Source organism: Neoarius graeffei, chromosome 20 (assembly GCF_027579695.1).
Source record: "Neoarius graeffei isolate fNeoGra1 chromosome 20, fNeoGra1.pri, whole genome shotgun sequence".
Lineage (NCBI taxonomy): Eukaryota > Metazoa > Chordata > Actinopteri > Siluriformes > Ariidae > Neoarius > Neoarius graeffei.
The window spans coordinates 54,860,806-54,887,958 of record NC_083588.1 but is presented as its reverse complement, the minus strand read 5'-3'; the positions used below and the strand labels follow the sequence as shown (position 1 = coordinate 54,887,958).

The following is a 27,153-nucleotide window of genomic DNA, read 5'->3' as shown; positions in this document are numbered from 1 at the left end:
TTCTCAAATCAGACGGTGTTGATTAATTTTCTATAACCGTACTGACTGAAGTTCAAACCACAGGTTTATATTCTTGCACTGTTATTTACTGAACGAATCTTGAGTCTCAGTGCTTTGTAACAATCTCATTCATCTCATTATCTCTAGCCGCTTTATCCTGTTCTACAGGGTCGCAGGCAAGCTGGAGCCTATCCCAGCTGACTACGGGCGAAAGGCGGGGTACACCCTGGACAAGTCGCCAGGTCATCACAGGGCTGACACATAGACACAGACAACCATTCACACTCACATTCACACCTACGGTCAATTTAGAGTCACCAGTTAACCTAACCTGCATGTCTTTGGACTGTGGGGGAAACCGGAGCACCCGGAGGAAACCCACGCGGACAACATGCAAACTCCGCACAGAAAGGCCCTCGCCGGCCATGGGGCTCGAACCCGGACCTTCTTGCTGTGAGGCAACAGCGCTAACCACTACACCACCGTGCCGCCAGCATTATTTGTATCTATTATTAACACATTTGCGTCTAATTGTGATTATGTTTAGCATTTAAAAGATCTGATTACTGTGTATATCAGTCAAAAGTTTGGACACGCCTTCTAATTCAACGTTTTTTCTTTATTTTCATGAATTAAAAGTCACGTCATGTCTTAAAGTAATGATGGATGTTGTTTCTCTTTACTTACTTCAGCGGTTCTTGACATATGGATTACTACAGATGTGGTGTTGAATAGGGTTATTTACTGTATTTTTATTATTTACTATTTGATCTAAAACACATTAAGAAGGCAAAAAATTGCACTAATTAACTTTTGACGAGGCACGCTTGTTGAAATAATCATGGCTATGATTTCAGCTGTAACGTACCTTTTCATCCTGGTCGTGTTCCTCGCTGAAGAACCAGGCATACTGCATAAGCAGTGAGAGAGAAAAAAGAAATGGAAAATTAATTTTACTTTAGAATTCAAAGTGTGAAAGTGAAATAATGACAGTTTGTTTCGTCGTGGTGTTTAGCATGAGAAAGCTTTACATGTTGGATGAGAGACTCGACGATTTTGTAGCGGTCAGGCATGTGGGTGACCATGTCTGTCATGTTGTCCTCCGACGTTCTCACAAGAGTGGGTCCGAACACTAGTGCCAAGTTACGAGGTTCCATCTACACACACACACACCTTTAATTTAACGCTCTTACACAAATACAGTATAAATAAACCAAATTTGAACCCCAATATAATGAAGTGAAAAAAACAACCACACACTCCAGTATTTTGTCACCTAATCTCTACACCATCTGTATTGTATTTTATTAATTTATTCATTTCATTCATAACCTATAATTTAAACTGGATACAAATGAGCAGTTTAAGGTTAAGGGCCTCGTTCAAGGACAAAACAGTGCTAGCTCGATGGTGCTGGGACTGGAACTCACAGACTAAAGCTTAAAGCCTTAGAGTGAATCTCATGAGAAAGAGCTTTAAAAAAAAATAAAAACCCCGCTGTATACATGAAACTTGTATGTAACAGAAGTCTAAGGGCAGGTGTCGGGGCATTGATGAACATTTATGTACACATTTGTATAATGTATTCATGAATTCTTCATTCAGAGGTATTTCTAACTGAAATATTAAATCTGTATGACGCATTTTTGGAGATGGGATTATTATTTCAGAAGGGAAAATTTGTGCTTCTGTGTTATCAGCATCGACACAGAAGAGCTTCAGTTTTTTGCCTGATGGTGCATGGACACCACAAAATGTCTTGTCTGTCGTAATCACACATACACTACACGTGGTGAACAGAGATCCGGTTGAAAAACTCGAGAGTTTAATAGAGGATTAATAACGCACACTCTGGCACCACAAGCAATATACACAGTCCTGTGCAAAACTCTCCGGCACATATAAAGCGATGCTGTAGACCAAAAATGTCTTAAAAATAATGAAATGAAATGTTTCAACTAGTGCGGTCAAAAATGTCGCGTTATTAACGCGTTAACTTGACTCAATTTTAACGGCGATAATTTTTTTATCGCGAGATTAACGCTCTGTGACATGATGTAGGTTTTTCATAAGCTTTTGAAACTGCCAGGAACTTGGAACAGAGACTTTGCTTAGAAAAACGATAGCAGCTAGACTGTAATGCCACGCCCGGCACAGCCAGAGTCCTCTGCCCTCCCCCCCCCCAAAGAACCAGCGCGGGCAGGGCGCACTAGTAGAGATGGGATTTATGGCTCTTTGATGGGATCCGCATCTTTGTGATCCGTTCTTTGAAAAGAGCCGTTCAAAACACTGGCTCATTTGGCTCTTTTTAAATATTTATTCAGTTTTAAGAAGACAGCGTCTAAAGAAGCCAGATCCCTCTGAACTGTAAACTCAATGCTATCCCAGAAATCCTTCCTGTAATATGCAAATTTGGCCGCCTCTGATTGGACAGCCCGACGCATCAACAGGCAGAAAGTGTAAAAGTACAAAATGTGTTAAGTGAGCTGAAACAGTAAAGATCAGATTCAATGCAATATTTATCAACGAACAACTTAAAGTTAATATAATAGTGTACTTTATATTATAATCAAGCATGTCAAGCCTACCGTCACTGTGTAACCTGTCTCTCTGATTAGAGTTGTAGACTAACTCAAGCAGTAGATCACTTCACTCATGGTTCTTTTGCCAGCCCCGGTGCTCGGCTTAGGTTTCACTTTGCAGTGGCTGTGTCAAGACGTGTTATGCTTTGCAATACAAAGCAAGCCCATTCACTTTTTTATGCTGATAAGAGAATTGCAATGGTTTTTCATGTGACAAAAATGTGCGATTAAATTGCGATTAATCGCGAGTTAACTATGACAGTCACGACATTAATCGCGATTAAATATTTTAATCGCTTGACAGCACTAGTTTCAACATTTTAAAAAATACTATAAACAGTAATCAGTAAGCCATAATAAATGAAACAAAGTCGATATTTGGTGTGAGACGACCCTTTGCTTTAAAAAAAAAAATAGTGTAGTTTTATGTGGAAAGGAGCTGTAGGTTTTACTGAGCATCTTTCAGAACCAGCCCCAGTTCTTCTGGACACTTTGATTCACACTCGAGTCTTCATTTTGCACCAAAACCCAGTTGCCTTCATTATGTTTTCTTTTTTAATCTGAAAAGTGCTCTCTTATGTAATATGCTGCTCAGATACAAACTTTTTTTTCTGTAACATTTAATTTTGTGCTGGAAAATGAACGTTTGGACTCGAAAATGTTTTTGTACCGACTCGATAATGTAAAAGTTATAAAATAGAATTCTATAACGGTTTGTATGAAAAAAAAGGGGGCCGAAGACTTTTTCACAGTACTGTGTATATATTTATATACATATACGAATACTTTATTGTCCACAATGTGGAAATTTGTCTTCAGTTTCACCACAGACATTTAAACAATTAAACATTAAAATCACAATACATAAATCAAGCATTCAAGCACTGTATTTTGTAAAAACAGAAGAAGAGAAAACTAAATTATTATAAAAATACATTAGCACTCAAAAGAGTGTTTAAAAGAATGAAATAGCTGAAAAGTAATAAATATCATAAATATAATAATAAATAAGTAATCAGACCAGTAAAAAGGACTGGGGTGAATTAAGTAAAAATCCCTGTATTATTTATCGCCCTTATTCCTTTTGGGACGAAGGAGTTTTTAAAGATGTTCTTATTAGCGTTGGGCACTCTAAAACACCTCCCGGAGGGTAGAAGCTCGAATTCACAGTGGAGCGGGTGGGAAGGGTCATTTATGATTTTCCTGGTTTTGTTTGAAATCTGTTCATCATACATTATACTTAAGCGCTTTTGTGGCTTTCCTATTATCTCTGTGGCCATATTCACTATTCTCTGTAGCTTATTTTTTCTCTGCATGTTCAAGTTACCATACCACATGATCATATTAAATGATAGAATGCTTTCAACAAGGTTTTTATACACTGTTTGTAGGATGTCCTTGTTCACACCAAAGTTTTTGAGTCTACGGAGTAGGTAAAGACGTTGTGAGCACTTTTTAAAAATAAAATCTGTGTTTTCTTGAAAAATGAGTTTACTGTCTATAAAAGTACCAAGATATTTAAAATCATTCACAACTTCCACTGTCTGTCCCTTGATGATTATTGGAGAGAACAGGTCCTTATCATTTTGAATGACAAGTTCTTTAGTCTTACTTACATTCATTTCTAAAAAGCTATTTTGGCACCATTCTTGAAGAGATGATGTATGGCGGGCGTAGGCATAATACATACACACATATTCACAGTATGTTACATAGAACTGACCTTATTTTTCTCCGAGTGATTGGCTACAGTCTTTAGATGACCAATTAGAAACTTCAGAGTGTGGAAGTAATGATCTGGCAAATCATGGATCTGCAGAGAGAGAGAGAGAGAGAGACAAAGTGAAAGGAAAATATGAAGTGAAAGTCATTACGCAAATTGCAGTGGTATGAGAGAAATAAAACCAGAGCGTCAGTGACGCAGTAGCTCACACGGCCATACCGTGAGAAACCAGACTCGTTTATAATTAGCTAAGTTGCTCTTCGTGAGAACAATTAGAACAATTTGATCTTCCAAACAAAACAATCAGAATCAAAATCCATTGAAAACTCAGGGAGGAGTCACGATTTTCCTGAAAGTTCGTTAATCGGCCTGATTAGCGACTTGGTAATGAGAAATCACAAAACCAGGGAGTAGACCCCGAAGCCGCCGCCAGGCGCCGCTAAAACCGCCATTTAGAATTTGAGCCGCCGTCAGCCAATAATTTTGTAAGCCAATTTGAGCCGCTATCTAATAAAATTTGGCTGAGCCACTAAGAATTGTGTACATCAAATAATGGGTTTATCCACATCATGAGCTACAAGAAAAGTGACACAAACATGACCAACTGTACACACTAGTAGTAACACAATAGAGACGTATAGGCATACACTGTAGAGATTTAGAACTGATATCACAGCACAGAGAGCCACCACAAGCTTGCCGTTGTGACTACCTGTCTGGCTTCCCGCCCCTCACACCGTTACCACGATACACTGGGGAACCCGGGAACCCACCCAGAGCATCAATCGACTCCGATATCGACGAGATGGCTGCATTCTTTGCCGCTGCTGAGGGAAAGTGTAAAGGTATTTTTTTTGTTTGTTTGTTTGTTTCACATACTTCAAGATTGATAAAAAAAAAAGTACTCCACCACTCTACTTTCATCATAGTAAGATAGCTGCCAGTCCTTCACTGGTCATTGCTAGTGAGAGTAGATAGCTAGATGCCTTCCTCGAACAATCCAGATTAGCTTATTATTAGCATTGAACTACAATCTTGCTAGATTTATATTTACAATGAAGTAAGAGACCAGGGGACCTGTGGTAATTTGCTATTTATTCCCCCCATTTGTTTGATCCGTTCGCCCGGATATATGCCACACAGTGACGTCCAGTATCAGCCATTTGTAGCCATAAACATTTTGGTGGCTGCAGCAGCCATTAAGGTTTTGGCTGAGTCAGCTAGCCAGCCAATAATTTCATCAGCCAGCCATTATCCTGAAAACAAACGGCTTCGGGGTCTACCAGGGAGTAACTTTTGTGCAGATTGATTAGATTTTCCAAACAAAGCAATCAGAATCAAAATCCATGGAAAACTCAGGGAGGAGTTGGGATTTTTGTGAATTGTGGACGGACAGACAGACGACGGACGCCACGTGATGACAATAACTCATCAGCCTATAGCCGTGTGAGCTAAAAAACACCCTCAAGGACATACTGTTATATCAAATCATCAACAAAGCCATGTTGTACCATTCTGTTGTTCTTATTTTCCCATAGCAGCACACCCCAAAGTGTTTTATTCCTTACATTATAAACACAGTCTACTTCTTCGACTGAGTCGAATGGAACTACTTATTTGATATAATGCAGAGATTTGGCTTGGGGGGTGACTTTCTTAAATGGACTAGAACTATACATCACTCTCCTTAAGCTGCGGTCATAACCAATGGCCTTCGGTCTGAGTGTTTCTCAGTGGCTAGAGGTGTTCGTCAGGGATGCCCACTTAGTCCTTTACTTTTTGCTTTGGAACCACTAGCAGAGCTTATACGGTTGCATGCTGATGTGAGAGGAATTGAGCTGGGTACCAGGGAGCATAAAATTGCCCTGTACGCTGATGACATCATCTTGTTTGTAACATCCCCTACGGTAAGTCGTCCATCCCAGCTGTTATGAGCATATTAAATGAATTCAGCACCATATCTGGATATAAAATTAAATTTTGATAAATCAGAAGCCATGCGGCGGCACAGTGGTGTAGTGGTTAGCGCTGTCGCCTCACAGCAAGAAGGTCCGGGTTCGAGCCCCGTGGCCGGCGAGGGCCTTTCTGTGTGGAGTTTGCATGTTGTCCGCGTGGGTTTCCTCTGGGTGCTCCGGTTTCCCCCACAGTCCAAAGACATGCAGGTTAGGTTAACTGGTGACTCTAAATTGACCGTAGGTGTGAATGTGAGTGTGAATGGTTGTCTGTGTCTATGTGTCAGCCCTGTGATGACCTGGCAACTTGTCCAGGGTGTACCCCGCCTTTCGCCCCTAGTCAGCTGGGATAGGCTCCAGCTTGCCTCCGACCCTGTAGAACAGGATAAAGCGGCTAGAGATAATGAGATGAGATGAGAAGCCATGCCTCTTGGGCCCTTGAATACCTCTGATGTTTTGGATGATTTCCCTTTTAGCACTGCCGTATTAAGCCAATGCGGTGCCCCTGGGCACTATACCTCAAGTGCCCCCCCCACTACCACCACCACCACCCTGCGCGCACGCGTTCAGTAACCTCCTGCACACACTCACAAACCTTGCCCTTTGCTGTCAAAAATAGTAAATTTATTGAAAATTTATTAAGTGGGCTACATCAGCCCATCAAATTCACTGAAAACAACCAACGATATGCATGTAGGCATATTGAAATGTCTTATTCAAAAATGAGCAGCATATATTTGTATGTCTCAATAAAAACCTTCAAAGCATCCATACTCTATTCTATCCATATTAAAATGTCTCAATTCAAAATGTGTATCAATTCAAACAGCATCAGCAATTTAAACAGCATCCATCTATATACAATACAGCATATTCAAATGTGTCAATTCAAAATGTGTATCAATTAAAATAGCATCGATCTAGGCAACATATTCAAATGTCTCAATTCGAAATATAAATTCAAATAACATCCAGTACGGCATATTCAGATGTACAATGTACATATGTGTATCAATTCAAAGAGTATGTGGCTTAAAGTGGCTTCGCACATATCCTCCTCCCCGGGGTCTCCCTCGCTCCCATCTTCCTCAAGGGGATCCTCGTCGTCGCCGACCCCTTGGCTAACACTGGCTGTGGTTGTAGCATCTCCCCTGCTAGTGCTAGCAGGGCCATCTCCCTCACTAGCATCGCTGATTTCACTAGCTTCGGCTTCAGCGCTGGTAGTGACAGCAGTTGTCGATGTTTTTATAAAAAAACGATCTAACACTGGAACATTTTTAATTGCAGCTACACGCCTGGAGTCTTTCTCTTTTTTTAATTTTCTCTTCACACAACCACTCAATTGATGTCTGTCCATTTTTCATTTCTACCGCGGTTTTTAAAAAATTGATACATTTCACCATAGGTGGACTGGCTCAACTGACAGGTTGAGGAAAGGGGGGTTAATGGTCACATAGGCCACTCTTGCTCAGAATTATGATTATTGTTGTTGTTCTTATGAAATTAGTGTTCATAATGAATTATATATGGCTATTTAACAACGTCAAGTGTATAACCATTTTAAGTGTACAAACATTCAGGAAAAATATTTTTAAAGTTTCTGTCATGTGGCGCCCCCCCACTGGCTGTGAGTGGTTAGTGCCCCTGGGCACTGTGCCGCAGGCCCATATAGTTAATCCGGCCTTGCCTTTTAGATGGTCAGTTTCTGGTTTTACATACTTGGGAGTCAGTGGCGGCTGGTAGTCTTTCAAACAGGGGAGGCTGGTCGGTTACGATATTTCCAGATTTTAAAAGAAAAAACATCAATTTTGCCCATACTCTTGCTTCTGATCTGGCTGATTGTTGGCAGCGTCACAAACTGTGAAATAACAGGTTCTTTTGGCCCATTAGCCTACTGTCCAATATACATGATGGTGGTGTTGGGGGGGTATATTTTAACATTTTATATTTTAAAATTGTGGCATGTTGTTTAAAAATTGATCATTATTGAAAGCAGCTCTTTGTCAGGAACCTCAGCAGTAGAGCTGGGTGCCACACATTTCATTCAATGACACTTTCCCTATATTTTACTTATTTTGACTGAGAAATGTTTTATTGACAATTTTGATAACCCTTCACTTTTAATCCAGGTCTGTAGTGTGAAATGTTCTCGGCTGTGTTTTTGTTTAAAAATGTTTTCCAAATTGTAGCTGTGTTTAATTCATATCCAGAAAAATATATATTCCAATATAATATACTCCAGCATAAACATTTTAAATAGATTCTATATTTTTGGTCCATCCATGACATATTACTAAAGTAGCCTATTTACTGTTGTTGATGTGGGTCACTTGCTGTTAGCCAATTCACTTTCTCGTACCAGGAGAGCTGAAAGGAACGAGTATTATTCCCTACCTTTTTCACCAAGTCAATTTGAGGCGTTGGTCTACCCTGCTCTTTAATTTTAATTTTTTCCTCGAAAGGAAGACTGGCAAATGGCTTCGCCAAAATTAAATCAGCAATGCTTGGCATCCGTGCGCAGCTTTCTTGCTAGCTGACTAGCCCCCTCAAGTTCAAGTTCAGTCACTCAAATAAACAAAATTTCTGGAACTAAGATAGCAAACTTGACAACACTATATTTACACTTTATTTACAATGAAAATATATACAAACTAAAAAAGCTGGTAGAAACCGTATGTAATGAATGAAATCGAAATGTAAGCTGATCTCTTACAATACACCACAGCACTTGCGAATCCGCATGGGACTGAACTGAAATTCACCGCTGCCTGTCTATAGTTGAAACAAGCTGTCAATCAAAGAAAATATCCGGCCGCTTTCACCAATCACCAGTCTCCTCGCGGAAACTGCCATGTCCCTCCCATGTGAGGCTGGGAGTCCGTAGGCGGGCATTTTCGCAGTATTTGTCCAATAACTGTCTTGCATTTTGAGATTGAAAAGCGCATAGCTCCCAAATGCCATTGAAGTCCACTGAGGCTGGGCTGCATCGCGCTGTCACGAGGGGGAAAAACTCACGCACACATTAAAGTTATAAGGAAATGATTTCACATTGTAGTTGGGTTGAGCACATATATTTCTATGATTCTGGATCTGAAATAGCAATGTTATAAGGTCGGCTATAACATAAGCCTAGCGCAATTCATCCTACATGATGTTTGTCATTTTTAGAGGAGGCTGAGCCTCCCTCGCTGTCTTAGAGCAATCGCCCGTGTTGGGAGTTACGATTTCTCCAGATTTGAGGGAGTTGTGGAAACTTAATTTTGCCCGTGTGCGCAGCAGTCAAGACAGATCTTGAGCGATGGCATAATCTACCATTGTCATTGTTTGGTCGAATTAGTCTAATCAAAATGAATGCCCTTCCCTGTCTATTATACCCCTTGCAGATGTTTCCTATATATCTACCGTAACAAAGAAAGTCAACAGGGACTTGGAAAAGGCAGTCTCAAAGTTTATTTGGCAAGGCAAGAAGCCCAGACAAAGGTTTAAACTGTTACAACTGCCTACAGATACGGGCGGCCTTTCTGTACCTAATTTGATTTTCTACAACTGGGCTTGCCATGCTCGGCATCTTTGGTTATGGCTTCAAACATATGTTAGGAACAAGGCATGTGTTGACTATTGGACGTGTTTCCCGCATTGTCCATGGAGCCTGGTTACCTGTGACATAGTTAACATTAAATCTGAGGTAAAACTTAATCCTATCATTTACAATAGTGTCAGAGTGTGACGCGATATAGTTACGTTTTTAGGGAGAAAGAATGTTAAATCTTTATTATCTCCCATTCCTCATAACCCTGATTTCCCAGCAGGCACTGGGTCCTCTATGTTCTCTGCTTGGCGAGAAAATGGGATTCATGTATTTGCAGACTTGTTCAAAGATAACACCCTAATGTCTTCCCAGCAGATACTAGAATTCTATGATGTCCCCAAGACACGTTTTTTTGGTTATTTACAAATTAGGCATTTTATAGCTTCCCTAACAAATTTTTCCCCTACTAGACTACCTCCTAACGATCCAGAAAGATTTCTCTTGGAACGCAGAACTACAGAACACTTTGTGTCAGCCTTTTATTCCCGACTTACTGCGTCAGATGTGTATGAGCTCCCCAATATTGCCCTTAAATGGGAGGGAGACTTGGGTAATGAATACATAGAAGATGACTGGAAAGTGACTAGTTAGTTCTGTATCTACATGTAACAGATTTAGATTTAGATTATTATAATAATCTGCAGCATCACAATGCGCAACAAGAAGCACGACAACTAACGATCTTTGGGTTCCTCCTGCTCATCTAGACTTCAGAAGATGATCACTGGCTTACGTTGGACCAACAACCTCCAGTAACATCCCATCAAGAATCAGGATCACGACCACCAACCTCAACAAGTTCAAACAGCTTATATATGAACACTTCCTGCAACAAATACGCTAAACCCTGATTAAAAACTTCACATATTATGTGCAGTGTCTTGTGGAAACATCTGAACTACCGTATGTGAATTTTTTGTTTGTTTGTTTGTTTGTTTGTGTATTATTTTCACAGTTTGTACTGGAGTCTTTTGATCAAAATATTTAAAATCAACATTATTATTAAGCAGGCTAGTAGTACTCGAGTCCGACTCGTGCCCTAATTTTAAGGACTTGTGACTTGACTTGGACTTGAGCACTGATGACTCGGACTTGGACTTGTGCATTAACTGCATTCGGACTTGTAAATTGGAGACGAGGACTCTGATTTTTTCTTTATTTTTTGTAACATGCCATAATAATTTGGCATAAGATATTTATATCTACATTAATTGTGTACTAATTTCATGCAAGAGTGTCACATCTGCGTGCCTTGGCACGTGCATCAGATAGACTCTCAGGCATGCTCCGGACAAAGTGCACGCCAAGCGGACTCTCACGTGCACCGTAAACTACTCACACCTGCACAGGATTAAGGCACAATCAGCACACCTACTGTATATAAGAACTGTGAAAATGCACTTACTTTGCGAAGTATTGAGCTGCATTGCTGACACATTACAGAGCCTTATTTCCTTGTTGGGTTTCCTGATTTCTTATTTCTCGTCTTTGATTCTGCTGAGTCTACGATAGCCTGTTTGTGTCTCGCTCAACCTTTTGCCTGTTTCACCGTTTCACAATTTTGCCTGCCGTTCTGGATTGTTTACCTGTCTTCACTTGTATTAATAAACACACCTTCTGCACTTACATCCGTCTCCCAATCATCTCTGACACAATACTTCACGCTCCCTGATAAAGAGAAGCACATTCACCTGTTCGTACGTCATGTTCAGGAACAAACTAACGTTAATGGTGCTAAAACAGCCACCGTCAAATGGTGCGGATGGAGCCTTGTTCTCGGACTCGACTCGGATCAATAGTGGACTCGACTCAATTTTTTTAATGACTTGGACTTGACTCGGACTTGAACACTGGGGACTCGAGACTGGACTCAGACTCGAGGTTTAGTGACTCGACTACAACACTGGTATTAAGTTACTAGGTTTCTAGATTGGTAGGTGTTTGGACTGATCTAGTTAATAGTTATCTTTGGAACTTTTTAACTGATACATTTTTGATTTTAGTTTTTTAATACTGTGGTTTAGTTTTACTAGAAACCCAAAAAAGCAGATTAGTGTGAGCTAAACTGGTTAATTAACCTTCTGAAAATAAAGTCTTATATATAGTGGTGCTTGAAAGTTTGTGAACCCTTTAGAATTTTCTATATTTCTGCATAAAAATGATCTAAAACATCATCAGATTTTCACACAAGTCCTAAAAGTAGATAAAGAGAACCCAGTTAAACAAATGAGACAAAAATATTACACTTGATCATTTATTTATTGAGGGAAATGATCCAGCGTTACAGATCTGTGAGTGGCAAAAGTATGTGAACCTCTAGGATTAGCAGTTAATTTGAAGGTGAAATTAGAGTCAGGTGTTTTCAATCAATGGGATGACAATCAGGTGTGAGTGGGCACCCTGTTTTATTGAAAGAACAGGGATCTATCAAAGTCTGATCTTCACAGCACATGTTTGTGGAAGTGTATCATGGCACAAACAAAGGAGATTTCTGAGGACCTCAGAAAAAGCGTTGTTGATGGTCATCAGGCTGGAAAAGGTTACAAAACCATCTCTAAAGAGTTTGGACTCCACCAATCCACAGTCAGACAGATTGTGTACAAATGGAGGAAATTCAAGACCATTGTTACCCTCCCCAGGAGTGGTCGACCAACAAAGATCACTCCAAGAGCAAGGCGTGTAATAGTTGGCGAGGTCACAAAGGACCCCAGGGTAACTTCTAAGCAACTGAAGGCCTCTCTCACATTGGCTAATGTTAATGTTCATGAGTCCACCATCAGGAGAACACTGAACAACAATGGCGTGCATGGCAGGGTTGCAAGGAGAAAGCCACTGCTCTCCAAAAAGAACATTGCTGCTCGTCTGCAGTTTGCTAAAGATCATGTGAACAAGCCAGAAGGCTATTGGAAAAATGTTTTGTGGGCAGATGAGACCAAAATAGAACTTTTTGGTTTAAATGAGAAGCGTTATGTTTGGAGAAAGGAAAACACTGCATTCCAGCATAAGAACCTTATCCCATCTGAGAAACATGGTGGTGGTAGTATCATGGTTTGGGCCTGTTTTGCTGCATCTAGGCCAGGATGGCTGGCCATCATTGATGGAACAATGAATTCTGAATTATACCAGTGAATTCTAAAGGAAAATGTCAAGACATCTGTCCATGAACTGAATCTCAAGAGAAGGTGGGTCATGCAGCAAGACAACGACCTTAAGCACACAAGTCGTTCTACCAAAGAATGGTTAAAGAAGAATAAAGTTAATGTTTTGGAATGGCCAAGTCAAAGTCCTGACCTTAATCCAATCAAAATTTTATGGAAGGACCTGAAGCGAGCAGTTCATGTGAGGAAACCCACCAACATCCCAGAGTTGAAGCTGTTCTGTACGGAGGAATGGGCTAAAATTCCTCCAAGCCGGTGTGCAGGACTGATCAACAGTTACCAGAAATGTTTAGTTGCAGTTATTGCTGCACAAGGGGGTCACACCAGATACTGAAAGCAAAGGCTCACATACTTTTGCCACTCACAGATATGTAATATTGGATCATTTTCCTCAATAAATAAATGACCAAGTATAATATTTGTGTCTCATTTGTTTAACTGGGTTCTCTTTATCTACTTTCAGGACTTGTGTGAAAATCTGATGTTGTTTTTGGTCATATTTATGCAGAAATATAGAAAATTCTAAAGGGTTCACAAACCTTCAAGCACCACTGTGTATATATACACACTTTACAGCAGGGATGGGAAAAAAAGATGAAGCAGTAAGACAGGAAGAGAAATGATCACGGAAAAGACAAACTGATAAGCAAAATAGATCTAATTGGAACAACTGAAGGGCTGTTGGTGTGTATAAGTGAATACACCAGTTTCGTACCAGTTTTTTCAAGGTCTTCATCCTGTCACTTGGATTCTCCATACGATTGGCATCGATGAAGTCATTGTACTTGTCTATCAGAGAAAGAGAAAACATTTAGACACCAACTACCTAATGATGAGCTATTTCAACACTAATAACTTTTAAAATCTTTCTATAACTCTTTTTATTCTAGCCACATTCACTGGATATGAGCAATCGTGCGCTCTGATTGGCTACTGTAATACGAGGATATCAGCTCATATACCGTGAGTAGAGAAAAACAAAATGGCGGAGCGTTTTGCTGAACCAACCGAGGATGAAATAAAAACTCTACTCGAAACCAAAACCAAAAAAATATATAAAAAAAGGCAACAAAATATGGAATGAAAGTATTTGATGGTAAGAACGTATCTTTTTTTTTCAAGAATTATTATTATTAGAGCATTTTTCACAAATTGCTCCTGTCATTTCGCCGGTTTGTCTCATCTCATCTCATTATCTCTAGCCGCTTTATCCTGTTCTACAGGGTCACAGGCAAGCTGGAGCCTATCCCAGCTGACTGCGGGCAAAAGGCGGGGTACACCCTGGACAAGTCGCCAGGTCATCACAGGGCTGACACATAGACACAGACAACCATTCACACTCACATTCACACCTACGCTCAATTTAGAGTCACCAGTTAACCTAACCTGCATGTCTTTGGACTGTGGGGGAAACCGGAGCACCCGGAGGAAACCCACGCGGACACGGGGAGAACATGCAAACTCTGCACAGAAAGGCCCTCACCGGCCACGGGGCTCGAACCCAGACCTTCTTGCTGTGAGGCGACAGCGCTAACCACTACACCACCGTGCCGCCCTTCGCCGGTTTGTTTACATTCTAAACGAAAATGATTTTGCCGGATGTTTTGTATAAAGTTTTTATTCATCAAATTTACAAAAAATAAAAATGCTCTGTTTCTCAAAATCCTGTGAATGTGGATAGAATAAAACAATTATTCCATTCAATCTCGTCGTACATGGCTTATCTCGGCGCTACGTGCCTCGTCAGCTTTCAGCTCATGTACGACTCGATTTCGTGGAGTAACTGTTAAACATAAGCTTTATCAACTCTTCACAGATATAACACTAAGAAATACAATATAACAGTAATTTTTTTAAATTTGCCTCAGTGTGATACGTATATACATACAGTATTGTTTCAGATCTGTGTAAACTTTTCAAATCAGACATGAACCACTTTCATATGTGCTGCTAAAAAAGGACTGCAAATGTGAACAGTAGGGTTGCACCGAATCCAAGATTTGGTTTCGGATTCGGCCGAATCTTGGCCTTTTTAAAAGGGTTTGGTTTCGGCTGAACCCTAGAGCGCCGACCGAACCGAATCCTACGTGCGGTGCACGTGCATGCGATTACGTCGTCAATGTTTAGAAGATAGCCTCCATTGTGCTTGCAGTCGAAATCGAAAATGGAAGCAGTGAGCCGAAAGAGTGTTGTGTGGCAGTACTTTCAAGTGAAAGAGGGAGATTCAAGTCGCGCAACATGCACACTTTGCAGTACAGAGTTGTCTCGTGGTGGGAAAGATGCTAAACAGTACAAAACATCTCCGCTGTTAAAACATCTTCGCTCAAAGCATCCGACGGAGGACGAGTTGTGCACGGCCGAATCTAACGTCAGTGAGGCTTCAGGTACCGCAACCGCACAGTCACAGATAAAAAGTGGTACTCAGACCACCATTACCAACGCTAGCTATAGAACTAGGTTGTTAATAAAATAGCCTACGTAGAGACATGTTCGAGTTTTTTGTGCTACACTTTGTTTAATGTTTCTAATTAAGCCTACAGTTGTAAGCGCTTGAAATTGAAGTGAAATAGCCTATAATTTATGTTCCGTGAGTCTCGTCTCGTCTCGTCTTCTTCTGCTTATCCGGGACCGGGTCGCGGAGGCAGCAGACTAAGCATGGAAGCCCAAACTTCCCTTTCCCCAGACACCTCGGCCAGCTCCTCGGGAAGAACACCGAGGCGTTCCCAGGCCAGCCGAGAGACATAGTCCCTCCAGCGTGTCCTGGGTCTTCCCCGGGGCCTCTTCCCGGGGGGACATGCCTGGAACACCTCCCCAGGAAGGCGTCCAGGAGGCATCCGAAAAAGATGCCCGAGCCACCTCAGCTGATTCCTCTCGATGTGGAGGAGCAGCGGCTCTACTCCGAGCTCCTCCCGAGTGACTGTGCTTCTCACCCTATCTCTAAGGGAGCGCCCAGCCACCCTGCGAAGGAAACTCATTTCGGCCGCTTGTATCCGCGATCTTGTTCTTTCGGTCATTACCCAAAGCTCATGACCATCTGTTCTGTGAGTGTAAGCATTAAACATGATCAAGATCCCCAGTAAGTTTTTTTTTTTTTCTGAGGAAAACAGATTCAGCATTAAATATCACCTTTTTGTTTGAAAATTAAATAGGCTTACATGTATGCAAGAGTTAAAATGTAAATGTGCTATGCTTTGCTGCATTCTATCTGCAGAGATTCTTTTTTTTTTTTACTTTTTTTTTGTTCAACAAAGAGCACTTTAGCAATGGCTCACTGTTACTGACAGGCCTTATTCTTTTAGCAATAATGTCACTTTTTGCTCTTTTTCTTTGTTCTTTATAATGGACAGTATACTAAAGCCTGTACACTGAATGACTTTAAGCTGAAAATTTCAGTGGTGTTCTCTAAGGGCCCGTTTACACGAGGACGCTGTCGGGTAAAAACGACTAAATATTTTATCGGAAGTGCCTTTCGTCTACACGGGGACGGCGTTTCCAAGGCTGAAAAATGGAAAAAATTGAAAACGCCTTCCAGAGTGGATAAGTTAAAAACAGCCCCCGTTGCATATCCGTCTAAACTACCCAATACGCGAAACTCTGCTCGGATCTGCTCACGTCGGGTACGCGTTTACGTCATACATATGTCATATACTGTACATGCCAGCCCGGGAAGTAAGAAAGTAAGTAAAAAAGTAAGAGCATGTCTGATTACATCGATCCGACGGACCTTCAAGCTGCTCTGGCAGCTTTAATAAACGTCCAGGAGTCCTTCGAACATCTATACCGAATCTGCACATATACCGTTAATGAACAGAGGCGGGTATAGCATGCTCTTACTTTTTAACTTACTTTCTTATTTACCATAGCCAGAGTAGTCAAAGTTTTCGCGGCGCAGATGTGCAGATCAGACAAGACGGAAGACGTTGCGCATGCGTGCAGACATAGCGGAGGTCTTTCACAGCACCACCTAGCCGCCTGGCATGCACATCCAATTGAATTCCACACATTTATGTGTCACCGTATAGACGCAGATTTCCTCCTTGAAAACGGTCGTGTAGACGCGGGAAAAAGTGAGAACGAAAACGGACTTTTGCGTTTTTGTTTCAGACCGTCCCCGTGTAAAGTGGGCCTAAGTGTGACTATTCAAATACAAAATAGTGGCAGAAGCTATTGCCTATGTTTTTACAGTTTAAAATAAAATAAAATATTCCTTCTGGATAAAGTATCTCTATCTTACTATTAAGAAAAGGAAATGTGCAATGTTTTTCACTGCATTATAATGTACTAGCTAATGTTCGGAGTAGGATTCGGTATTCGGTTTCGGATTCGGCCGAATCTTAAAGGCCAATTTATGCTGACAACCCAGTCCTCGCAGACGGTGTCGCAGACAGTGTCTGCGTAACCCCCCCACCTTCGCAGACGCTCTGCGCGCACCTCCCAAAAATTGTGACCACCGCAGAAGCCTCGCAGACAGCGCCGCAGACAAGAGGGCTCTGATTGGTCCACTCTACATCCGCCGTACACGCACTTCTGCTTCCCTAGTTTCCCGGTTTGTTTTGTTTTCACGACCGGCATTTTTAAAAACACGAGCGAAGATGGAGCAGCATGAAGAGCGGTTGATTGAGGAAGTGAGGAAGTACGTACATCTATATGACTCCAGTTCTAGTCATTATAAAAAAAAAAAAAGTTCTAGTCATTATAAGTAACCGGAGGATAAACACTCCACTAACCACACCCACCAACTACTCCTAGCGACTTCACGCCCCCTTGCGTTGTGCCGGTGAATAACATCACGCACGCCTATTACTCCCCGCTCAACAGTAAATTACAACTGTCTGCGAAAAGCTATCTGCGAAAGCCTTGTCGCAAGAGCATGCAGAGGCCTTAAGCAGTGAATTCGGTGTTCGGCAGAACCTTAAAAATCAGGATTCGGTACATCCCTAGTCAACAGTCATGTCAGAATGATGAGATTTCAGCAATGAGACTTGTAATGTTGTGAGTTTAGTCTGGATGTTATTACAAAAGTCTCACCATCAGTAAAGAGGGGCTCTGGGAGCTTGCGGAAGAAAGATTTGAGCAGGCTGCTCACCACGTTCAGGTCCTGCCACCGCTGGATCAGACAGAAATACAAGACACACAAGATAAATAATCCTAAATTATTATCATGTCTTCATTTCCTCACTGATGCTGATCTCAGATAAATGCAGCCAGCGCTCAGTAATAGACTTATCAGTTTGCATGGATCAAGTATAGACGTGCATATACGGTACAATAAGATTGCAGAACTGACATTTAGATTTATGCCAAAAAGAAATAATCATACAACTAAATACTGACATACACCCATCCACCTGTTGTTTGATGCAGTTCTCTAATCAGCCGATCCCTTCACAGCAGCACAGTGCGTCAAATCATGCAGATGCTAATCAAGAGCTTCGGTTAATTCATGTTCACTTCAAACGTCAGAATGGGAAAAACTGTGATCTCAAAGTGTGACTTTCTTTTACTATGGCATGGGTGTTGGTTTGAGCCAGATGGACTGGTTTGAGTCTTTCAGAACCTGATGATCTCCTGCGGTTTTCACACACAACAGTCTCGAGAGTTTACACAGACAGAATGGTGCCAAAAAACAAAAACCACCGAGTTGAGTGAGCGACAGTTCTGTGGGTGGAAACAAACGCCTTGTTGATAAGAGAGGTCAGAGGAAAATGGCCAGATTGGTTCGAGCTTTTTTTTGCCAGGAAGGATATAGTAATTCATAGCAACTCTTTACAACTGTGCTGAGCAGAAAAGCATCTCGGCATGCAACAGCAGAACACCACACTGGGGTCCACTCCTGCAGCCAAGAACAAGTTCCTATTAAAGTGGCCGGTGAGTGTATATACGTACATAAATAAACTGCAATAATTAGTTAAAATACTTTGCTACTCACTGATATGTCATACTGAATCACTTTTCTCAATAAATCAATGGCCAAGAATAATATTTAGGCAGAAATCTAAAAAGGGTTCATAAACTTTCAGGCACCACTTTATATACTGTATTTATGCACCATTTAATGCAAATAATTCATTTCTTTTCGACAGTGTGTCCCAGCAATGTGTTATAATAACATAACAATCAGTTATTTCTAGAGGTATCTAGAAAACACTGCACGCTGCAGAAATAATAAATAAATAAATAAATATTTCTTTGCTGGTTCAATAATGCAGATGCAGATGATTTCTATTTAAAGTGCTGATGACACGTTTTTGACATCTTTGGCGATGTTTTATAACATAAAAAGTAATTCCTGATGATCCATATATTAATTCACGAAGGCGCCTATTTTACAAGTTATGATAAAAACCGCGGCTATTTGGGCAAATTTGACGGGGCTGCAGCACCCAGGAGACGAAAGAGGAGGAGGAGCTATATGACGTCAGCAAAAGAACCTTCCTCCTAACTTACCAATTTGTTGTTGATGCGGCAAGTGTTCAGTTTATCATTATTAGTATTTTTATTAGACATTATTATACATTATTATATATACAGTATAGTTATTATGCCTTCGCGTTGTGTTGCCGGCTTTTGCTCCAAAACCTACAAGGATGGGGTAAGTTTATTCAAGTTTCCCAGAGATCCCGAGCTGCATGCGAAGTGGGTGAAGCAAGTCAGGCGCACTCGTGACAAGTGGGAGCCCTCACCAACATCCGTCCTGTGCTCTGAACACTTCGATTTGGATTGTTTTGACACCCTTCCCAGCTTAAAAGAATCTCTTGGGTGTTCAGTTCATCACAAACGTGTGTTACTACCATCAGCAGTGCCTACACAGTGTTCCCAGATTGGGAGGTTTCCTGCCCAGTTGAGCGGTTTCAAGTGCATTTTGGTGGGTTTTGAACATATTTTGGGCTGGAAAACGTCAGCAGTATCTGTTGCCAGATACTGCTGACGTTTTCCAGCCCAAAATATGTTCAAAACCCACCAAAATGCACTTGAAACCGCTCAACTGGGCGGGAAACCTCCCAATCTGGCAACACTGCCAGTATTCCGGAGGGGGTCTACTAGTAGCTATGCCGGGTCCAAAGACAGTCCTCCTGTCAGAACATGTGTTGTGAAACGACATAAGATAAAGGTACGTAGAGCTATAGATTCTACATGATAATCATAAATGTAATCATAAAGTCGGCGTGATATCAGTCATGTATTTGCTTGTGAAAGCTTGCGGCTTTCGTGTAACTGCCGCCTAGCAACGAGAGGCAAAGGGTAAAGAGGGTAAGCTATCATAGATTCTATTCGGAAGAGATCAACACAATTCTAGACTCCCAGAAGAGGAAGAGCTAGCACTAGAGAGTTCACCGGCGTTTTCATGCGCCATTTCCATTGAGTAGAACAGCCAGTGAACCGCAGCGTGTTCTCCCGCTGACGTCACAACATGGCCGCGAGCCACGGACCCAGTTTTCTTGCGCTGTGCAATTAAAAGTTGGATATTTGCGTAACAACAGCTTCTTTTCACGTAATTATAACAGAAATCTAACATGTTTGCCATGTTGTATAGTTTATTTAAGAAATTGCAGAGAGTCACGTTCGTGTCATCAGCCCTTTAATGTGCTCATAATTATTTTACAATGACATTTTTAAAATTGTGTGTGTGTGTGTGTGTGTGTCTCACCTCCTCTGTAGTGTTAATGTCACCGCCCTTGTTGAGTTGTTCCTGCAGGCTGGACACTACAGCGTTGTTACCTGGCACCCTGTAGATTCCCGTGTACTCCAGACCCATCTCCTCTACCAAGCCACAGCAGATCTCCACTATCAGGGGAACAAACTACACACACACACACACACACTGCTCGTAAGCCAGGATAGTCCTCATAATTATTCTTTAAAGGACCGATTCACACCAACATTCACATTCCAACCTTGTTATTAGAGGCGGGTTGGCAATCCTCCAGCCGGACTCCAAACGCTTTCGGATCCGCCTTCTTCGCTTTCTTCATAAAGTTGATACCCCAGGGAGATTTGGGGGGACTGCTCTCCTCTGAGAGTGGGAAGGAAAAATGATTATGACTGAAAATGTATAAAGAGAACAGATGGAAGACGTGATGTTGAGGCCGAGGCTGAGTGTGTGCAAAAGAGGCGGACCTTTGGCTTCGTGTTTGGGGGAGCGTGGGGGCGCACTGCTGTTGTCGGCCTTGGTGAGCAAGAAGGTCATGCGTGGAACTCGGGGAGACGAGTCAGGCTTATTACCTGTCGGACTAAACGGAGGCACAGAAAGACAACAACGATAAAAAAAACAAATCTTTTCTTTAAGACCTGTCTGTCTGACACATGACATCAGTGTTCAAACATAAACAGTGCACAATATTAAATGATAACACATTGTATTCGACGATCACAAAATGACACCATAAATCTGGCCACTTTATTAGGAACACACATCCACCTGCTGTTTGATGCGGTTCTCTAATCCAGTGTTTCCCAACCTTTCTTGAGCCACGGCACATATTTTACATTCGAAAAATCCCACGGCACACCATCAAACAAAAATGTCACAAAAAGTATATATAATGAAATATAATGATCATCTTGTCTCAATTTACTCACAATTTACTTACTCAGTGTGAAACCTGGGCCTGTTTAGTTGAACACAAAGCTGATATACTCGCAGGAATTGAAGAAAGACACACACGAAGATCTTCCTCAGCAGCTCTGATGCCCCTTTTCCACCAAAGCAGTTCCAGGGCTGGTTCGGGGCCAGTGCTTAGTTTGGAACCGGGTTTTCTGTTTCCACTGACAAAGAACTGGCTCTGGGGCCAGAAAAACCGGTTCCAGGCTAGCACCAACTCTCTGCTGGGCCAGAGGAAAGAACCGCTTACGTCAGCGGGGGGGGTGGAGTTGTTAAGACCAACAACAATAACAAGACCGCGAAAGATCGCCATTTTTAAGCGACGAGAAGCAGCAGCTGTACAAACGCGAAGTCATCCATTATTATTATTGTTGTTGTTGCCGCTGCTGCTTCTTCCGTGTTGTTTTTGCTTTGATATTCGTGCCAAGGTTTATGTAAACGTAGCGCCGTAACTGACGCATACAGCGACGTAACTGACGTATACAGCGACGTAATGACGTATACAGCGACGTAATGACGTGGCTCCGCTTAGCACCGCGAGCTATGGAAAAGCAAACTGGTTCTCAGCTGGCTCGCAAGTTGAACGAGTTGTGAACCAGCACCAGCACTGGCCCCGAACCAGCCCTGGAACTGATTTGGTGGAAAAGGGGTATGAGTCACTCTCCTTTTTTAGTTTTTATAGCAGTCATGCTTGAAAAGCCCAGCTCGCATAGATACTGTAGGTTGTGGAAAATCACTTTTTTTGCTTTCTTCTGACCTCTACTCATACTAGGGCCTTCATCTGAGTCAGAATTTTCTCCAGGACCCAGTTTGGATTGTGTACTTTTTCTTTTCAAATATTTATCCATGGCGGCACGGTGGTGTAGTGGTTAGCGCTGTCGCCTCACAGCAAGAAGGTCCTGGGTTCGAGCCCCGGGGCCGGCGAGGGCCTTTCTGTGTGGAGTTTGCATGTTCTCCCCGTGTCCGCGTGGGTTTCCTCCGGGTGCTCCGGTTTCCCCCACAGTCCAAAGACATGCAGGTTAGGTTAACTGGTGACTTTAAATTGACCGTAGGTGTGAATGTGAGTGTGAATGGTTGTCTGTGTCTATGTGTCAGCCCTGTGATGGCCTGGCGACTTGTCCAGGGTGTACCCCGCCTTTCGCCCGTAGTCAGCTGGGATAGGCTCCAGCTTGCCTGCGACCCTGTAGAAGGATAAAGCGGCTAGAGATAATGAGATGAGATGAGATATTTATCCATCGCGATCACCGCTGTCACACCTGAAGCATTACTAATTCTATTGTTTGAATGGCAACAGGTAGATACACAGGTTAATTAGCTACCTGCTGCCATCTAGTGGAAGAGTATTTAATTGTTCTGCCGGTCACGATACGTCACTGGCATAGACGAACGAAGACAAATTATTTGCAGTAAATAAATAATAATTTTCGGAACAATTAAGTGAAATTGGATAATTTCCCATGGTACACCTGATGATCTCTCATGGCACACTAATGTGCCGCGGCACAGTGGTTGGGAATCACTGCTCTAATCAGCCAATCCCCTGACAGCAGCACAGTGCATCAAATCATGCGGATACAAATCAAGAGCTTCAGTTAATGTTCACTAACATTCAAACATCAGAATGGGAAAAACTGTGATCTCAAAATGTGACTTTCTGTGACTGTGGTATGGGTGTTGGTTTAAGCCAGATGGACTGGTTTGAGTATTTCAGAATCTCCTGGGGTTTTCCACACACAACAGTCTCGAGAGTTTACACGGACAGAATGGTGCAAAAAACAAAAAAACATCGAGTGAGCAATGATAGTTCTGTGGGTGGAAACCTTGTTGATAAGGGAAATTAGAGGAAAATGGACAGATTGGGTCGAGCTTTTTTGCCAGGAAGGATATAGTAACTCATAGCAACTCTTGACAACCGTGGTGAGCAGAAAAGCATCTCAGCATGCAGCAGCAGAAGACCACATTGGGTTCCACTCCTGCAGCCAAGAACAGGGATCTTAGGTGGGGTTTACATTAGACCGTATCAGCGGATCATCAGATTAACGTTTTTAAAACGATTCGCGTGCACACAGCAATGCCAATACACGATTTGCGTGCACACAGCAATGCCAATACACGGATGCGCTCGGCTTCGCAGGCATCCTGCGCTCCAAATCACTCCGCCCTGAACAGCGAGTGCCCTCTGGAGGGTGCGCACTCCGGCCCTGCGCAGCTCACAGAACGTGCGAGTGAAGCGCACGAGCAGTGATTCGGGACAAATAGCAGGAAGTGAAAGTCTGCGCCGTTTTTCAGCAGTCGCGTCACATGACCAACGTGGCATGACCAACGCCAGCGAATCAGGAAGGTGGATGTCACAGTGACGTTGTCCAATGACGACGTCAGCTAGAGCTCAGCACAGCGTATCCTCGTTCCTCAATGTTTACACAGCACCGGATCAGATACGTAATGGATTGAATACGTGGGCCCTGGCGGATTCAAGTTGTTCCGCCTGTGGAGTCGTTTCCCGGCGTTTTAATGTGAACGGACAGTGCATCCGCGACGAAAACGAGACGGATACGGTCTAATGTAAACACCACCTTAGAATCAACAAGTTCCCCTGTTAAAGTGGCCGGTGTGTGTGTTTGAAATGATGTCATAAAATACTTTAACTTAACGCAGGAACCATGTTTAACAGAAGCAACGTAATGATGATTGTTCGAAATATATCACTTCGAACTTTTATCAAAACCAGCATGTTATCGATACTTACCTCTGCTTCCTGTAGTCATTCAGTTTCTTACTGATGAGAGCTTGTCGAGAGAATCCCAACTCCTACAACACCCACACACACCCACACATGCACACACACGGGCAATCTATCACCTTCATACATCATCAAAACAAAAACTCGTAATCCATACCAATTAAAATCTCAGCGAATTTTAAAGACCTAAAAAGAAAATAACAAGTATGACACACAGATAGTGAAAAAGTACGACTTTTTTTTTTTTGCTGTGTGTGTGTGTGTCCCTCACCTCGCTGTCAGTCTTGCTGTTTTCCTGGATCACTCTGATCCACTCCAGCATGTCATCTCGGTCTTCAGCCTGCAACAGGTACTCGCAGAAGTCCTGCGTGGTCAGTCGCAGCGCGTTCTTACGCTTCGTCTCACTGTACGCGATGTCCACCAGGCAGCCGCGGATGCTGATCGGTTGCTCGTCTTCGGATCCGCCTCCCAGGGCGACACCCTTCAGCAGTGCCTCCCGCTTGTCTTTGTACAGGTAGAGTGCACTGAAACGCAGCACTGAGTAGACCCGTCTCCAGGGGCGAATGGCACTGCCCACCTTCTGAAACGTGAACAGAAAGATTGGCGGAAAAAAATAAAAATACAGTAAGACAGAGAGATGAGTGGAAAAGGAAACCGAGAGTTGAATATGAAAAGTAAACTATGGGCTAAGCCAGAATAATCCTGCTAATATTTGTCTCGGACATAAAACAGTGAATATATTGAGACATTTTGGACATTATCACAGAAATGCTTCAAGGAAGATGGAGCCCTGCTTCCTGTCTCACCTTGCCCTTCTCAGTATGGATCTGTTTGTAGTGCAGCCATCCTTCTTTCCTCACGTCACTGTAGCTGATGGTGCCCAGCTCTGAGGCAGAGTGCCGCTTAGAGCGAGCCTCATCAGCCGCCGTCAAGCTGTCCAGAGACTACACACACACACACACACCTTTTAAATAAAACAAGATCCAGAATCACAGCGCATTCATCTTCTCTAATGGCACATATCTCCAAATGAAACAGAAAACAACGTGACTGTGGTTTAAAATGCAGCAATTTAGTTGGTTCATATTATTTCCTTCCTTGACAATGTATAAAGCTCAAGCTGACTTTCTCTTCAGTTTAGTTTAACTGCTTTGCCAGACTTTTTTTTTTTTTAAACTAAAAGTAGAACTTGTAGGGGAGAGCGGGGATAGTTGTAACAGGGAAGACTTGGGACAGTTTGTATTCCCATAAATTAATTCCAAACAATCAGGTTTTAGATGACATCAAAAGTTAGATGTTGCCCCTTATGGTGATGATACACGGGGCAACTTTTTGGGCAATGTTGCCGAGCAATGTTGTTGGGCAATTGCGTTTTGACTCTTTTCTATTGAGATTGGGCAACACTGTTTCTTTCTGAATGGTTTTGATAATCTCTGGCAACTTTTTGAGATAAGCCAATCAGAACGCGAGTATCGAGTCATGTGATCTCCGGTGAGGTTCCGATCAGAAATTTCAAACAAATATGGCGGCTGCTCAGTGTCAGTGGAGTGAAGAGATGGAGAGACTCATCTGTTTTTATGCCGGTAAGTTGTTATTTTAATATTCTATATGGAGGAATTTACCTCACCAAGGCCGAATCCCATTTCACCCCTTGGACCAACCCCTTGGCCCTTCCCCTCCATTTTGCGCGTTCACATGAAGGGGTAGGGGTATCCCAATCCCAGTTAACGCGGAGGGGTAGGGGAAGGGGGAGGGCTTCTGTACCCCTCCAAACGGAGATTTTCCTGGAGCAGACTCCGAACGAAGGGGTTTGAGTGATTTCCCACAATGCCATGCGGATTTCAGCGAGATTTCATGCGGATTTCATAAAGATGGCGGCTCCCGCGGCGAAAGATTGTCATAAATGTATTTTCTCCATTATTTACGTGTTTTAAGTTGTTATCCAGAGGAAACACGCCGCTTGATTCGCTTTCGAGCTGAGAATGAGCAGCGATTTCTGAAATCCAAGCTGCTGCTAAAAAGCTTTGGGAGTGAGTATTGTTTTCGGTTGCTTTACTGCGTACGTTTTGTTCTGTTATTCTCGCTTTTATTGTTTACATGAGTGTTCTGACACCTCATTCTGTCGGATGTGGTGCACGAAGCGCCAAAGATATCCCATTCAGTGGTGTTAGTTAACAAATCACACCCTGCCAGCAGAGATTTCTGGCTCTGACTGTAGCGGCTGGTCGCAGCCAATGACGCATTTGGTTGCGTTTTGCTAACGTAAACGCTGACGGAGGTACGCGATGACGTATGCGATCGTTGAAGGGCTATCCCAATACGTAAGGGTTGAATTTCAAGCCCTATCCCTTGTAGCTCAGTTTCAAGGGGAAGGGCCAAGGGGAAGGCGGAGGGGAAGGGGTAGGGGTAGAAATTAGAATTGGGATTGGGCCCAAAGCTCTAAAAAACAACAGACAGCTTGATTAAATGGTCACAGCAAAAATTAAGACTTCGATTTTTTTTAGCTAACTGTAAACTGCCGTTGCTAACTGTTGTTGCCCATTGTTAGTTGCCCTGAAAAGTTGCCCTGTGTCTCACCTAGTTGCCCTTTGCCAGCAACATTGCTCGGCAACATTGCCCAAAAAGTTGCCCCGTGTATCATCACCATTAGACTACGTTCAGACTGCACCCTGCAACGACCCATATCCGATTTTTTTTGCCCATATGCGACCTGTATCCGATTTGTTATCGACAATCTGAACGACACAGATCCGATTTTTTTCACATGCGACCCAGGCCGCTTGGATACGTGGTCCTAATTCCGATGC

General features: G+C 42.5%; 1 protein-coding gene across 8 annotated transcripts in view; it reads right to left on the bottom strand.

Moving 5' to 3' along the window:
• The window catches only part of arhgap23a (Rho GTPase activating protein 23a), a 174,560-nt gene that overhangs the window by 9,460 nt on the left and 137,947 nt on the right, over positions 1–27,153 (bottom strand). For all 8 annotated transcript variants that reach the window (XM_060902026.1, XM_060902027.1, XM_060902023.1 and 5 more), the window contains 11 exons: positions 25,153–25,290; positions 24,618–24,926; positions 24,353–24,414; positions 21,123–21,235; positions 20,900–21,018; positions 20,653–20,805; positions 18,033–18,111; positions 13,720–13,793; positions 4,306–4,395; positions 1,032–1,157; positions 869–910 (listed from right to left, as the gene is read on the bottom strand). In XM_060902026.1, coding sequence (XP_060758009.1) covers positions 869–910; positions 1,032–1,157; positions 4,306–4,395; positions 13,720–13,793; positions 18,033–18,111; positions 20,653–20,805; positions 20,900–21,018; positions 21,123–21,235; positions 24,353–24,414; positions 24,618–24,926; positions 25,153–25,290 — 1,305 coding nt within the window. The remainder of the gene's footprint in view (positions 1–868; positions 911–1,031; positions 1,158–4,305; positions 4,396–13,719; positions 13,794–18,032; positions 18,112–20,652; positions 20,806–20,899; positions 21,019–21,122; positions 21,236–24,352; positions 24,415–24,617; positions 24,927–25,152; positions 25,291–27,153) is intronic.